The sequence below is a fragment of the Dichotomopilus funicola genome (assembly GCF_033296635.1).
Source record: "Dichotomopilus funicola strain CBS 141.50 unplaced genomic scaffold C8A04scaffold_87, whole genome shotgun sequence".
Classification (NCBI taxonomy): Eukaryota; Fungi; Ascomycota; class Sordariomycetes; order Sordariales; family Chaetomiaceae; genus Dichotomopilus; species Dichotomopilus funicola.
In genome coordinates this window covers 72098-87997 of record NW_026944108.1, presented here as the reverse complement: position 1 = coordinate 87997, position 15900 = coordinate 72098, and the positions used below count along the sequence as shown (strand labels likewise).

Sequence of the window (15900 nt, the reverse complement as noted above, 5' to 3'; positions counted from 1 at the left end):
AATTAACAAGAAAAGCACCGGGTTGGGTCGCACATTCGAACTCACATTCTTCGTTTGATCTGTCTGGATATCGACACCCTCCCACTTGATCTCACACAGCACAAAGAAACCCAACCTCAGCCTCCAGACAAACAAGATGGACTCGGCACCTGAGCCCCGGCCCGGGGATAGCGATTTTGGTGGGTTTCGGATGATGGTATCGGAAGACTATGCGGAGTACATGCTGTTTGTCATCGGGGATAAGACACAGGACAATGTGCCCAGTTTAGAGACAGTTCGCAAGGCCGCGGATCAGAAGCTGAATGCATTAGCCAGTGACTACATCTGGCAACGGGAGCCCTTCCGGTTGGAAGCAAAAACGAGAAAGGGTAAGCCTATCTTCTCCCCAACGCACAATGTGGATGAGAAGCAGCTGATGATTTGATTTTCCAAAGGGCTGGGACTCCCCTACCTCCACGGCATCACACACTATGGAGACAATGTCGAGGATGAGTGGCTCATCGTTTACCTCCTCCGAGAGCTCAGCAAGTCTTTTCCCGATCTCTGGGTCCGTGTATCCGACAGCGACGGCGAGTTCCTTCTCGTCGAGGCCGCCAAAGTAACCCCGAATTGGCTCAGTCCAGAGAACGACGCCCACCGGGTCTGGATCCACGACGGCAAGCTAGTCCTCATCCCTTTGACAAGCACCTCCGAGCCCCGCCTCTCACTGGCCGAAGCACTCGATACCATCCGAACCGCCCCTCTCTCCGCCCTCATCCATTCCCCCTTAGTCGAAGCCGAAGCGTTCTACCGCCTCGAGAAATACCCAACCCAAATTACCGCCTCACTCTACCACTCGCCCGTCACCATCCCCCGCAAACTCGCCCACATCCTCCACTCTCTGCCCAAATCCATCGCGCCAGCCACCGAGGCCTTCTATCTCCGCGACCCACGCGCTCTCAAACCACTACTATCCACCACCAGCGGCGCACCCGCCGACCTCACCTTCCCACCAACAGACCTCGTCACCATCAGCGTGCGTTTCACCCGCGTCCTCTACGCCCAACTCAAAAGCCAACAGTTCACTCCACCACCTGCCTGGGCCCCCATTCTCCGCGCGGCCGAAGGCCACGACGACGGCGACGCTCCATCCGAAATCAGAGATGACGACCCAAAACCCAACAACAAACTCTTCTCCCGCCTCGAGCTCGGCATGAAACTCACCACAGGCTTCGAGCTTCTCGCCCACACCGCCGAGCAGTCCCCAAGCCGCGTGGCACGCGAGATGGCACTGCTCTTGGAGGATCTAGCTGAAGACGGCGGGGATAGTGCATTGCCGACGGATACGGAGATTGAGCAGTGGGAGGGTGTGGGGAGGGAGGATGATGATGGGTGGATGGATATTGATTTTGAGGATTTTGAGAGGGAGTTGGAGGGGAAGAGGGGGGTTGGTCGTGGTGGTGGTGATGGGGAGGTTGATGCTTCAAGGGGGAAAGAAAGGAGTGGGTTTGGGGACGCGGCTGCCCAGGCGGATTTACAAAAGATTGTGGCGAGGTTTGAGGCATTTTTGAATGATGAGTCGGCTGGGGTGGATGGAGCGGAGATGGATGAGATGGATCGGGATGACGATGATGATGATGATGATGATGACGAGGACAACAGCGGGGAGGAGGGGGGTGATAGCGATGAGGATGAGGATAAGGCGGTTAGTTTTGACGAGGATAAGTTTGCTAGCATGATGAGGGAGATGATGGGGTTGCCGGCGGAGGAAGGGAAGAAGAGCCCGGACGGCAAGGGAAAAGGGTCTGGTGTGGCGCGTGAAGGCCCCGAGGAAGAAGCAAGAGATGAAGATGAAAGTGGCGATGACAAAGAAGGTGAAGAAGAAATTCGCAAGCTCATGACGCAGATGGAGAATGAGCTGAAAGGGCTGGGCGCACTGAGCCTCGACCCACAACCCAAGACCCCGGGCACGATTAAGGAGAAAGGCGAGCATGGTTCTGGCCCAAGAGCCCAAGCTGGACCTGAGAATGACGAGGATGAGACAGAGGAGAGCGGTGACGAAGAGGTCGATATTGACTTCAATCTCGCCAAGAATCTGCTGGAGAGCTTCAAGAGCCAGGCGGGGATGGCTGGGCCAGCGGGCAACCTTTTGGGAATGATGGGGCTGAGTTTACCGCGGGATGAGGAGGATTCAGGGGAAGATGAGTGAAGGTAGTAAGTACCTGATATGGAATACAGATGTAATTAGTTGTATGATGAATATTGTTGAAGGTTCTCCTTATTGATAAGGGGTAATCTAACCAACCGTCCATCGTTCACCCCAGTTCTCCAGACCTCTTAACCTTCTTCGCCGGGGACATCTCCCCACTCGGCCGCCGGTGGTGATGTCGGCTACCCTGGCCTTTCTTCTTCTGCGCATACAGACTAGCAAAGTCAACACCACTCGGCGTAGTAGGAGTAGGAGCGGTCCCGATTTTCCCATCATCTCCCACTTCCGCTAGCCGTGCCAGCACCTCATTCAACTTCTTGCGTGCTTCCAGCTCGTGCGTTCTACTTTCTGATGGCCTCTGCGGGCGGTAAAATTCGGCGACGATGCGAGTAACGGCGTGGTAGACTTGGTAGAAGAGCAGGCGGACAGGGGCGGTCGTAGGGGATTCGATTATTGATTCGGGGAGGGATAACGGGTAGGGCATCTGGGGGGTTGTCGTCTCCGTCGTCCCCGTTGTCTCCGTTGTCGTCGTCGTCTGTTCAGGATTGATAGCGGGAGTGGAAGCGGTGGTGTCATCGTTGAAGCCGGCGAGAAAGGCCGCCGATGGGGGTCGTTGGTTTGGATCGCTGAAGACAGTCGCGAGGAGGGGGTCGCCGAATATGGCGCTACTCCAATCACGAAGACTTGCGAGTTTTAGACGTTGGTGTTGTTGGTCTTGGTCTTGGTATTGGTCTTGTGTTGTTGTTGGTGGTTGATCTGTTTGTTGATTTTGCATTTCCCCCTTTTCTTGTGTTTCCGGTGTAGTTTCTCGACTCGCCGCCTTTTTTGTACTATTATCCCCTTCAGTCCCAACCTCCCCATCATCTTTCTTCGCTTTCTTCTTATCGGCCTCATCTTCAGACTCCTTGTCCCCCATTTCCTCACCCCCTTTCTCCCCTTCATTACCTTCCTCTCGCACAACCAGATTCCCCCTCCCGTCCCCTTCCACCTCCACAACCACCAGCCTTCCCTTCGTGACTCCGTCCAGCACCCATCCTAACCGACGGAAATGCCGACGAATCGACACATACGAAATTGCCACCGCCATATCCTCGCCGTCCCGTAGGATACCCTCGAGCATCGAGTGGAAGGCAGTCGACCATGTGAGGGCTCCGCTTGTGGTCGCGAGGTTGCTTTCGGTAAGGATAGCTGGGAGGAATGTTGTCGTTGGTGCTTTTGTTGTTGTTACCGCTGTTGATCGGGCGGGCTTTGGAGCTGTTGAAGTTGAGGCACTTTGTAATGTTGGGTTTTGGGTGGTCGTGATATTAGTAGTACCGAGGACTGCCGTGACAGGCCCAAAGCGACCGGTGGGAGAAGTCAACATGGCCAGGTCTCGTACGAGGCGGCCGAGCTGGCGGTCGATGTTGTGATGGTCAGCGGGTGTGGGCTTTGTGGTGAGGAAGGGCAGCGATGTGCCTTGGATGGTTTCGTAGACGGCGAAGGACGAGCTCGGCGGATGCATATCCTGAACGTGGCTAAGTAGTGTCGGCAACAGCGGGAGGAGAGAGTCTGCAAGGCTCGGTTTGGATGAAGACGGCACCGTATCGTCAACTGAAGAAGTTCCCTGCGCGAGTGTATCCCTAATCCACTTCACCGTGATGGCCTCAGAGCTGAGCATATCCTGCTCGGCCCTCAGGGGCCGCCACAACGAGACTGGTGGGAGAGTGAGGAGGACCGTCTTTCCGGTGGAAAGGGAGACTTCGTAGTTTCTGAGTGGCCGACCTGAAGAGACTGGTTGGACCGATTTGACGGTAACATCCTTGGGAATGACCGAGCCGAGCATCTTCTGGACGAGAGAGTCGGAGGGCTGGCACATGTCGAAGCCGAGGATTGAAGAGAATGCTTTACTTCTTTTGTTTTTTGTTTTTGTCGAGCAAGAATGGCGGTTATGTGGGATGTTGCTGGAGGAGAGGGGGTTCCTTTTGTTGTTCGAGGCCTGAGGGAACAAAACAGGACCATACATCCCGGCTGTTTCTTGTTTCCAGAAGGCACAAACACCAGCTAAAGACGGTCCACGAGCAACGCAGTATCGTGAGAAAGCCGGATGTACTGCAAGGGTCAAGTTTGCGGATGCGGATGCGTGGGCGTCTAGCATCCGTGGGGTATGGGGGAACTCGGGTATGGGCATGGAAGAGCTACAGAAGACTTCCTTCCCGTGCATGCCTGCTTATAGCGCAGTGACCTTGCCTATCCAAGGACAACACATGTCCTGCGTATGTATTGATATGTAAGTCCGACGGTCATCGCGGCCCTCCTTTCTCCCTCGGAAGTCAAAAGTAAGCTGTCAACAGGACGGGCTTGTGGGAGGCCCGATCCCCTTGGGCATGAGAACTAAGCCAGACCAAGTTTGGGGGCTGGACTTTTGTTCTTCTCGCGCGCGGGACTTTTCCGTTGCAGATATAGGTAAAAGGGCTCAGGGGTGTGGCCTCACGGTATACCTATACAAGAAGTAGTGCTCGGAAACTGTCTCTTTGCTGATCGGCTGCGTTTACCGAGTGGGACAAACACAAATCCGCCGTTATCGCTTGGGATTTCCGAGGCCCCCAGATGCGAGGGGTGTTTAGGGGGCGTCTGGCACGTCCGTGGGAGCGAGCAAAATGGAAGAGAATCAGGCACAGAAGGAACAGCAAAACAAACTGGCCCACCGAGCTCTTGTGGTACGGCTCTGAAGCGCACTCGTGGGGGTGAGCACCAAGCTAAGATAGCGATGGGGAAGTAAACCCAACGCTCGACGATCCCTCTCTCCCTGTCTTTTTACCATCCCTCTCGACCACATCTTCCGTAGCGAGATATTGTGTATGCGAGGGCAAGATTACACATCACGAACGGGGTCGGAGGACGCGACGACAGCCCGCCAAGGAAGGGAAGGATGGGCTCCAAGGAGCGAAAACGAAGAACAACCAACGAATAAGCGGCAGCTTGAAGCGAGCTCGACGAGGTCAAGCTTTGTTCCGTCTTAGACTCGTCACTCCTAAACTTTCCTACTCAGTCCCCACGTGAGGGGCCAAGCGCCGCGCTACGGGAAGCCACCTCGGCCACCTTCGTGGTTTGATAATGGGGGCTTACCCTCCCCCATCTGCTTGTGACAACATGGGACAAAAAGGCGCTTGAAGACGAGGAGGGTGGAGATGCTCTCGGTACGAAATACGGGAATAAACACGGACTAAACACACAGCTTCACTCGCATGAGGGCATGGGTAATGGCATCATGGGTGTTTTGTGATCATGGTCGTCAAGTGCTCCCCGTTTCGGTTGATGCGGTCAAGGGTCGCGTTTAACGTTACCTCTCCATGAGCGGGACAGCCTCAAACTACCCTGGTGCCGTCGGGTTGGTGGGCATGGGACCGACACCCAGAAAAATTGGCTTCGGCGGGGGGTCAGAAGTAAATCCCGTTGCAAGGTTCTATCTCGGGCTGGGTTCAGGTGCCGCTGGGTACCGCGACCGTTGACGTCGGGAACCTTGGGGAGTGTGAATGTGTGTGGTGTGAATTGGTATTGGTGGACGGTGGTCCGGCGGTGTCCTGGCATCTGGAATGGACGACGAAGTCAAATTTCCATCATGATCGAAACAGGAAGGTGCTGAATGCAAAAGAGTCGGCCAACCCGGCTAATTGCCGGGGACCTCTGCGGACGTTCTCTGTGTCAGGCAAGAGCAAGCGAGAATGAGAGTGCGAGCGGATGGAAAGGCCAGACTAGACGTGAGAGGCGGACGCCATCCCCACCCTTTCACAAGTCCCGTCGAACCACGGGAGGATTCAAAGATCAACGCTGACATTCTGGAACCCAGAAAGAAGTCCGCCATTCTCAGTTTTTGGCGAAAGCGAACTGGGGTGGGCGCGAGGGATTAGAGTGATTGGCTAAGCACAAGCGAAACCCAGCGCAAATGTCGCCAGCACAAAAACACTGTGGGGAGCTTCCAGCATCAAACGCCTCATCGCTCGGATCTCCATGCCGATTTGATATCATCGACAGCTAAATATCGCTTTGTCATCAGAAGAACCCGTCAATTGAAGAGGCTGAGCATGGAGGCCCTTCCCCATCCAAATCGAGATTTCCCCGCAGTTTACGGATACATGTTCAGTCTTGCGGGTTGCTGTGGAACAAGGCTTCACGCTTGTTTATTCAACTGCTAAAAATGAAGATCAGGTGCATCCTCCCTATGACGAGACAGAAAACTCAGGACGTCAACATCTCCCAGGGGCACATGCGACCCTTGATGTCACAACGATCGACGGAGGCTGCAGGAACCGCCCCGACGAAAGAAGACAGGCACTACTCTGTACTGTGTACGAAGTATTCCGTACAAAGGTAAGGTAACTAGTTATAGAGTTAGTGTACATCTCCGACAAGCCAAGTCCTGTCGAAACCCGACCCGCGTTGTTGGAACGACCCCGGCCATTTTTAGCTCATGACTGCCACTGGTTTGGGGTCCTTCGGGTCCCGGAGCCCACCAAAACTCTTGGCCTGCAAAGCCCGCACGGTCGGCTCGTCAAAAATATCTTGAAGAGGACTTAGTGTGGCTTGTTGCGGCGGGCGCATCTCGGTCGTTCTTGTCCTCCAACCGGGATGTCAGAAATGGCCCTTATGCACCCTTTGGTGTTGGGAGCCCGTGGCTGCTTGCGAACCTCGCATTCAGGTCGCATTAAAGCGATGATTTGACTTGTACCACAACCGGGTTAATCTCATGCTTCTTCTTCCTTTTTACTTGCACCTCGTGTGAGCCGGTCTTTTTGGCCCTGAGCAAACAGCTCAGTGAGGTTGTAACGTTTCAACTCGTCCCAGTCACCGTCGACGACGCTCATCCCGCAGACCGCCTAGGAACGGCCGAAAAGAAGTTGTCAGCCGGGCGAATTCATTCATTGATACCCCACGCATCAGTGCGCCATGCTTCGGCCCGGCCCGCGGCCCCGTGAAAACGTACCTGATAAATATCCACCAGAATCACCTTGTCTGGCGTCGTCAAGTTGACTTTGTGGTAATCATCGTTGATCAAGCTCGCGGTCGTTTGGATTACGTAGTCGCGTTTTAAATTGCTGTGGTTGCGAATAGTCGGTCGGATGGCAAACTTAACACCGTCAGTCCAATAGCATCATCGTAAAGCCAGACTTCATAACTTACTGTAAAAACCTTCTTATCCCCCGCCTCAACACCCGTTTCCTCCTCTTGCCCATTCTCACCCTCCCCCTTCAGCCGAAACCACGCCTTCAACACCTCCCTCGCAACCTCCACCAACCCATTTTCCGAAGCCTTACCCATCACCGAGACGGGCGTTAGCCGGTTGACATACCGGCACCGCATCCTCCCCAAGGACTCTCCGTCTCCCGCCCCCGGATTTCCGCTTTGCCTTGCGTCTTCACAGATCTGGCGGACAAACGCCACGGGGTTGATGGGCGGCACCGTCTTCACGAAGAGGAGGCAGTCGACATTCATTTTGAGAGGAGTTAGTTGCTTAGTGTCAGCGGTGGTGGCGGTGGGCGCGCCTGGAGAAATGGTGGGCTTAGGTTCGGGCTTGAGGGCAGCGATTTCCTTCTCGATGGCCGCTTCAATGTCGTCCTCGTCATCATCTTCATCGTTCCCCTTATTCTCGGTTTTGCCAGGTCCTTCATCCTGACCTGACGCCCCATCATGCACGGACTTGATGCCGTACATCTTCTCAGCATACTATTTTCTGATTAGAACCCGCTTCTCGAGTAGCTGATACCCAAATGGATGCATCACGGACCTCAGAGAAGAGGACCCCAATTTCACGGGCGGCCTTCGCCTCTTGGTGCCGCGCACAAGTGATCCAAATCCCGGTGTCACCTGGATGGAGGCTGGACTCCTGCGACAGCGCCTTCGTCTGCTGGTGGGGGGTCTTCCATTTTCCCGCATTTCCGGTCTGGTACACGTGTTCAAGCTAAATCAGCTAATGCACGCAAAATGGGACAGGAAACTTGTGAAGCTTTGGTAAGGGTATTTCAGGAGGAAGAGGAAACAAGAACGTGGTGATGAAAAGGTTCGGGATGGGAGAGCGCTCGACATCTCCGCAATGCGTCCGTATTTCATGAAAGGCCGTGAACTTCGACTATTGCTCCCGGCTGTTCGGCTGTGCGTACCCTTTTCTTCTTAGACCGTTGGCCTCCTCCACTAGGACCCTCCTTCCGTTTATTGTTCCCGGTCATGGTACTGGTGCTGTGAAAGATGCCTGTTTCCTCAAATATAAAATTGAAAATGGCGAGAGAAAAGACTGTGGGGGAAAGGAAACGGAAAGACCGGATTTGCCGTTGTCAATGAGGTGCTTGAGATTATATTTCACCAGGACGGATTTGATGTCGAGCGATGTTAATTTTGGGTGACCTCGATGGTGGAGCATATTTGAGAGCTTGTTTTAGAAGAGGCTTGGGTCACGTGTTAGGTTCTTTCCCCTTTTTACAAGAATTGAATCATTTATCCGTAAATAAAAACAAAATATCTCACATCCAAAGCTAGCGTCAGCATGCCAATACAGGATACCAACTACGAAGTATGGCCTTTCCTTTCACACTCCCACATTTTTACACATTTATCTGCCTGTTTTGATTTTTTCCACGTTTCTTTCCTGGGGAGTGGCTTTGGTGGCAGCAGACGAGCTATCAAGCCAAGACCTCAATGCCCGTCTCTTCAACTACCTTTCCTCCTAATCACTCCTCCTTCGCGTTGTTCTTTGCCGCAATCTCCGCGGTAATTTTTAGAGCCCGCGGCGCATCATCCTTTGGCATCCAGAGCTCGACAAACTGCAGCCCACCAGCCTCGTTGAACTCTTTATCGGTCAAGAGCTTCTCCAATTCATCCTTGGTCTTGACGACAAACTTGCGGACCAGCTTGTCGGTCCCGCCAAACGCAGTCGGTACATCGACATAGTTCCAGCGGACGATGTCATTATACTCGGCTTCCATGCCATGGATGTACCGCTCGATGGTGAAGCCTTCGTTGTAGATGAGGAAACTAGACGCTGTGGTTAACACATTTGCAGTCTCACCGGGGATGACTTGATGGGAGTGGCTTACATGGTGATTCTAAGGTTGTGGCGCATCATAGTGGTCACCTCTTGAGCCGTGAGCTGGAACGAACCGTCACCCACAAACAAGATGGTCCGGCGGTCGGTGCCCATATCCTCCGCGGCGAGCGCGGCACCTTGGGTAGCACCCACTGACCAACCGATGCTGCCCCAGAGAATCTGCGTGACACCGGTTACGCCGCGCGGATACTTGGTCTCCCAGATGCCGAAATTGGAGGTGCCCGTCTCGGTGACGACAATGTCGTCCTCCTTCAGGTACTCGCCCACGCGCGGCCAGAAGAAAGCCTGCGTGATGATCTCGGAGCTGTCGCGGTTTTGGGCCACCTCGTTGACCACCTCTAGAGAAGATGGACGGTTCAACTTTCCGACGTCGACACGCTGAACCAATTTTTGCAGCACACCGCGCATGGCTACGCGGGGATATTCGGAATAGCGCACGGTGCAGTGGTCCGAGTGGAGGTCAATGGTCTTGAGCTGGGACGTCCGGTATGAGAAGCCGGCGGTATTGAAGTCGCTCTTCATCGCGCCGATGGTGATGACTAGATCGGCCGATTCGACTCGCTCAGCGACGCCCGGCTTTGAACCCGTCCCCACATAGACGCCGCCGTATGTTGGGAGGCTTTCATTGATAGCTCCCTTACCCATGGGCGTCACGAAGACGGGAAGCTGGGTCTTCTCCACTAGACCCTGAACTTCCTGGACCACCCGGTGGCGAACGGCACAAGCGTCGACTAATATGACGGGACTTTTGGCCTCGTGGAGATACCTGAGCACTACGTCTACTACGTAGTCCTCCCGTTCTGGCTCGTTAGGGGGTTCTGTTAGATCAATGGGCGTGTCGAGCCGAGCCCCCTCGATCTTCTTCTCCACCATATCGGTGGGCAGCATGAGGTAAACTGGCCGGCTGCGAATCCAGCACTCGCGCAGGGCGTAGTCGATCTGGTCTGCGATCTCCCCTGGCTTATTGAGGCGGGCCGAGACACAGGAGATCTGCGAGCTCATGTTGGCGAAGACGTTGAAGTCACCGTTGCCGAGGGTGTGGTGCAGCAGCATACCGTTGCGCTGCGAGATAGTCGACGGGCAGCCGACAATGTGCACCACGGGAACGTGCTCCGAGAAGGCGCCGGCGATGCCGTTGATAGCGGACAGCTCGCCCACGCCGAAGGTGGTAACCACGGCAGAAATACCCCCTGTACGGGCGTAGCCATCTGCAGCGTATGCTGGAAAATTGGTGAGCCAGATCTAAAGTTGCTCTCTTACGGAATGTTGCGTACCTGCGTTGAGTTCGTTCACACTGCCTACCCACTTGAGTCCCGCCTTGGGGATGTAGTCGAGCGCGACCAGGTTGAAGTCTCCGGGAACGCCATGAATGGAGCGGATGCCAACCTCATGTAACCTCTTGAAGAGGTATTCGGCGACAACTACGGGCTTTTCCAGGCCCTGCTCTCTGATATCTGCCATGGTTCCCTAGAGGCAAATTGGATTGGTTTAATGAGCCTTGCGTATTATTTGGGATTAGGGAAGTGAGACCAAGTAAATGGGCAACCTAACTTGATACTATCGTACGACTGGGCCGGTTCACGACAAAAGTGTGTTCACGTTTTGATCCCGGCTTTCCCGGCGTCCCTCTGTCATGTTGGCGGGGTCACTTGCATGACGCGGTGCTCGAATGGGGCTATCCCACAGCAAACATGTTGTGACGGGGCGTTGCAGGGCCAGGCCGTTATCCACGAAACGGTGGGTTCGAGCGGTTTGTAGGGCAGCTTCGTTGACGCGGGAGTGATGTAATCGACGGGTCCTCATAATACAACCGGCCCGTTTTGGCATAGATAAGGCCCGGGCCTGAATAAGTCATCTAGGGCGATGTAACCGTCGTACAAACGCAACATTGAAGTCCGATTCGTCAGGTTGGGAATCTGAGAAAGCCGTCTTCTGGCCGGCTGAACCGGCGTAAATATTCTCAGACTTAGCATTGTCTTGATATTATTGAGGTTGAGGAGAGATTTCTTCTTCAATGGCTGGCTTTTACAACGAACCTGCGTTCGGGATACGAGGAAAATACATACCTTACATCCCTTACTCCACCCAACTCCGTCCAAACATGGCGGGATCATGAACTTAGTGCACCCAATTCTCTACCACCCTTAGCCCCCCCGATCATTGCTCCTTATTGCACGTCCCATATCCACCTCTTAATCACAGCTTCCATCCTTCCACCCAGTCCGCCACCGCTCCTCCCATTTGCTACAATCAAACGTCGGCTTCCCCAGCTTGCGGTTCACCTCGTTGTGCGCGTCGCACATCCAGTTCCCTAACTCGGCGCGACTGCCCGCCTTGACCTCGCGCGTCTGCAGGTATTGCTGGAAGTCCTCGGCGCATACCCAGCACGGGTACAATTTGGAGAAGAGACGGAGGAAGCCTTTAATATCGGACTGTTCCTGTGGCGTGGGTGTAGGCGGGTAGGCCGCAGCGATTGAGTGGAGAAGGGTCCAGGAGCTGCGGCCGAGGGCTTCGACGTCGGGGGGACAGTCTTTTCGTGGTTGTCGGGCTTTGAGGGCGGAGCTGCTGTGAGCTGTGAAGCTGGCTAGGGCGTTACAAGTCCGGCAACTGGAAGAAGCGAGTTAGTAAAAGTGCCAGATGCCCGTATAGGTAGTAATATTCGCGGTCAAAGCTAGGTTGGGGTAAACGTACGGTTTTCCATCTTTGCCCAGCACCACGCCCTTGGGATACTTCTTAGGGGCCTCGGTGTTGGTCCCTGCAGCAGCGCTTTCTGCAGCTGGCGTGCCGGTAGGCTGCGGTTCTTCGCTGCCTGACGCCATGTAAATGCGCAACCCAACTTCCTCCCTCAAACCACTCGCGATGGGGCAGCTTCAGAATGTGAGAAAATGCGTAATTCAACAACGATGCCGGGACTTCCAGAGGCAGAGCCGGCAATTCGCGGGTGATTGGAAATCAGAGACATCGTCTTATCGATAAGAATTTCGACAGGGGGTCGCGAGGGACCCAGAAGTGTCAGACACGTGCCAGAACCTCAACATCCACAGCACGGAACCTTGAATGTCTCGCTTCCCCTTCTTTCAGTTCCCTTTGCTCGACTTTGTCTCCCATCATGACACAGGAGCAGAAGACACCCGTCCTCCTGCTCAAGACAAAATCTGTTCCAGGCGATGCCTATGAGGAACTCTTTACTTCCCCTCCCGATGGTGCCGCTTACGATGTGTCCTTCGTTCCCGTGCTGAAGCACCAGTTCGAAGAGGCCGGTCTAGCCAAAGTACGCGAAGCGCTTGAAACTGGGTCCATAAACGGCAACAACGGTAGTCCATACGGCGGTCTCATTTTTACGTCTCAGCGCGCTGTTGAAGCCTTTGCTAAGCTCGCCGAGGAGAGGAGAGGTATGGGCCCCTTTGTCTCGCCTAGCACGGGATAAGGAGGAGGCTAAAAGGTGAGCAAATGTCGCAGGTAATGATGTGAAGGCGAGTTGGCCGTCGCTTGAGGGCATCCCTTTTTACAGCGTTGGCCCAGCGACTACGCGCGCCCTGAAGGCGATCCCCGTCGTGCCGCCCTTGCAGGTGTTTGGCGAGCATACAGGATCTGGGGATAAGCTGGCGCCTTTCATCCTCGAGCACCATGGGGAATGGTATAAAGACCGGGAGTCCGGCAAACCCCCGCCCCCACTACTCTTTCTCGTTGGCGAGAAGCGCCGGGACGTGATCCCCAAGGTGCTAACCGCTGCCGGATGGGGTGTAGACGAGGTGGTGGTTTATGGTATGGGGGAGTTGGAGTCGTTCCAAGACGACATCACGCGGCGACTAGCGGACAACGCCGACCGGCCAAGGACGTGGGTGGTTGTGTTCTCGCCGAACGGCTGCGACAGTATGCTGCGTGCTATGGGACTACTTGACGAGAGCACGGGTAAGGCTAGGCCAAAGCCACCCAGCCCGAGTGTACTGGTGGCTACGATTGGACCGACGACCCGCGATCACCTGGTTAATGTGTACGGATATGAACCTGAAGTCTGCGCGGAGAAGCCCACGCCGGAGGGTGTCTGGCAGGGCATCTCCCGTTACGAACAAGGCCAGGCCTGACAAGAATCTTGGCCAGTTTGTATCGCCCGTCCACGGGTCGGGAATGAAAGCTCTGAAAGGCTCGGCATATGATTCTCGGACTATGTGTCACGAATGTGTCGTTGATACGGAACCATACCGTCGCCAGTGACACACGGAGGTATAAATTACGTAACCATTGCCACTTTGCTGCACGGTCGGCCGCCCAGCCTCCGCCAAGGTGCGGGCGGCCGGAAGCTCCGGTACCGTACGGTACACGTATTGAGACTACGGGTAGCATATAAGGTACAGAAACAACAATGATGCAACTGGAGTCGATGCTCCCTTGCAGACACATGATCCTCGCACTCCACGTCTTTTTTAGCCCAAGCATAGAGAATCAAGACAAGACACAGGAATTAATCCTACGCTATTACAACCCTAACGTACCTTTACTTATCAGACCCGTCGCAGGACTCACTAATTTATGGCGGTGCAGGAGCGCCTTTGTCGATCACTACGGCCCCACCTAGAGCTCCGTGTAACTGCAGCCAAACACGCTGCATTGCAGCAACAGCGGGCACTTACCTGATCTAAGCTCGACGTGTACCCCCATCTCGAACCACATCCGCAATCCGTATCATGGCCTCGTACGCCTCTAGCCATCATAACACCCAACAACCCCTCCGCCCGCGCCATTCTCCCGATCGCCATCATTTCTCGCCCTCGTCCTCTCGCTCAACCACCCCACCAGGCCCCACTTCGCCCACTTCACCCACTTCACCCACCTCGCCCGCCTTTCTCACCTCTTCCGTCTCCAACCTCTGGGGCGGTTTCGTGCGCCGTTTCTCGAGCGAACCCTCTTCGTCAAGCCTCGGCAGCCCGCCCGGTATGCCCCACGCCCGAACCTTCCAACCCGATGGCGGGTACAACCATAATCATGGCCACAACCACGTCCAATCACCTACACGCTCGCAAACAACACAAGGAACCGGCAACGGGCTCGACGGTGTCTACACCCCTCCCCAACTCCTGAATCCCCACCGCACCCCGTCTCCGATGCGGCCCCCACCTCTAGAGCCGCTACAGCTGCAGGGCTTCTCAGACGATACTCCAGCAAATGCGCGGCTGCTGACGGCACCTATCGCCGAGGAGATCCGCATCATGGTTCCCGCGCGCCTGGGTATTGTTGACGAATGGAAGTTGGTATACAGCCTAGAGCAAGACGGTGCCAGTCTAGCGACGCTATACGAGAAATGCGCGCGGTACCAAGGGGTAAGGGTAGGGTTCGTGCTGTGTGTGCGAGACTGCGAGGGTGGTGTAAGTTCTCTGTCGTCTCCTTAATTTCTTCACTCCCTAACCTGACGCTGATACTTCTTCCCCCCCTCCCAGCTCTTCGGCGCCTACCTATCCGACCACCCCCACCCCGCCCCAAAATACTTCGGCACCGGCGAATGTTTCCTCTGGCGCGCCTCTCTCCTCGCACCACTACCTCCTCCCCCCTCCCTCATCGACACCGATGATACCAACCCCAACCTCCGCACCTCCACCATCCAAGGCGGCCCATCATCGCCACCCCCGAATAACGGCAACAACCCCAACTCCCCAAACACCCTCCTCAAACCCCCGTCCCGCACCCCAACACCGCAGCCCATCCGTTTCAAAGCTTTCCCCTACTCGGGCATCAACGAGTACTACATGCTGTGCGAGACCCACTTCCTCTCTCTCGGCGCGGGCGACGGCAAGTACGGCCTGTGGTTAGACGACTCATTGGAGCGCGGGGTTAGCGCGACAAGTCAGACGTTTGGTAACGAACCGCTTAGTGATGAGGGTGAGAAGTTTGGGGTATTGGGGGTTGAGGTTTGGGTGATTGGGGCTTAGGTAGGGGCTTAGGAGCAATGGAGCTCAAAGTGGACGAGCGGATGGATGGATGGGTGGATGTGGGGGTAATGATTGTAATGACTGAAGGAACGCTTTTCGAGTTTTGCTCTCTTGATAAGAGTTGCTGCAAGGGGCGTTTGGGAAAAGGAAGGGGGAAATCAAACGAGGAACCGCGCGGTGGGCCTCGCTTCGTTACTTGACTGGCTGCTACATACGGGGGACAAGTACATTAAAATACATTGGGTTACGTGGAATGACTAACTAGGGTGTTCTTTTATAATATCATTTAACTTACGTTGGCCAACTTAATGCAGCTGGTGATCTTTGCCATTCGGTGGGTGGCGTTACTGGCTATACCCAGGAAGGGCTGATTCATTATCACATAGCTTTCCGCCAGTCCGAGATCCCTAAAGCGAGCACTGGTGGCGACGTTGGGGGGTTGAACTCGATGCCGTCGGACCCCGAAACAGATATCGAACGAGGCACGGCGCTACCGGTTGATCTACAGGTTGTCTCCAGTGACTATTTCCCAAACCGCTCTCGACGGTCACCTACGGAAGGAATACGATGGACGATGGGGGAAAAATGAGTATATAAATCAACAACTGCCCTCTCTTTGTCTTCATACGCTAAAATGAAGCCCGGCCTTCAACCATTCCATGTGAAAGAAACAGATCGTTAGCTACCTACCTACCCATCTGACCAAGCTCAAT

General features: G+C 54.9%; 5 protein-coding genes across 5 annotated transcripts; 3 read left to right on the top strand and 2 right to left on the bottom strand.

Moving 5' to 3' along the window:
- Positions 1–136: 136 nt before the first annotated feature.
- On the top strand, positions 137–2188 carry C8A04DRAFT_15256 (SGT1 protein-domain-containing protein; the record flags this gene model as incomplete). Its single annotated transcript, XM_062778416.1, has 2 exons — positions 137–368; positions 435–2188. 2 exons carry the CDS (start codon positions 137–139, stop codon positions 2186–2188), a joined length of 1986 nt encoding a protein of 661 aa, XP_062633480.1.
- A 106-nt stretch (positions 2189–2294) lies between these two features.
- On the bottom strand, positions 2295–4043 carry C8A04DRAFT_15240 (uncharacterized protein; the record flags this gene model as incomplete). The annotated part of the gene is made up of 4 exons (XM_062778407.1): positions 2295–2384; positions 2472–2944; positions 3020–3400; positions 3461–4043. The coding sequence occupies 4 exons, from the start codon at positions 4041–4043 to the stop codon at positions 2295–2297; spliced, it is 1527 nt and encodes a 508-aa protein (XP_062633479.1).
- Positions 4044–6909: 2866 nt separating this feature from the next.
- C8A04DRAFT_40194 (pyruvate decarboxylase) lies at positions 6910–12082 on the bottom strand (the record flags this gene model as incomplete). The annotated part of the gene is made up of 9 exons (XM_062784858.1): positions 6910–7041; positions 7149–7292; positions 7346–7888; positions 7950–8105; positions 8977–9190; positions 9253–10483; positions 10538–10717; positions 11512–11870; positions 11955–12082. 9 exons carry the CDS (start codon positions 12080–12082, stop codon positions 6910–6912), a joined length of 3087 nt encoding a protein of 1028 aa, XP_062633478.1.
- Positions 12083–12372: 290 nt separating this feature from the next.
- Positions 12373–13348, top strand: C8A04DRAFT_32393 (tetrapyrrole biosynthesis, uroporphyrinogen III synthase; the record flags this gene model as incomplete). Its single annotated transcript, XM_062782084.1, has 2 exons — positions 12373–12655; positions 12723–13348. The coding sequence occupies 2 exons, from the start codon at positions 12373–12375 to the stop codon at positions 13346–13348; spliced, it is 909 nt and encodes a 302-aa protein (XP_062633477.1).
- A 600-nt stretch (positions 13349–13948) lies between these two features.
- C8A04DRAFT_32392 (uncharacterized protein) lies at positions 13949–15187 on the top strand (the record flags this gene model as incomplete). The annotated part of the gene is made up of 2 exons (XM_062782083.1): positions 13949–14626; positions 14699–15187. The coding sequence occupies 2 exons, from the start codon at positions 13949–13951 to the stop codon at positions 15185–15187; spliced, it is 1167 nt and encodes a 388-aa protein (XP_062633476.1).
- Positions 15188–15900: the final 713 nt, after the last annotated feature.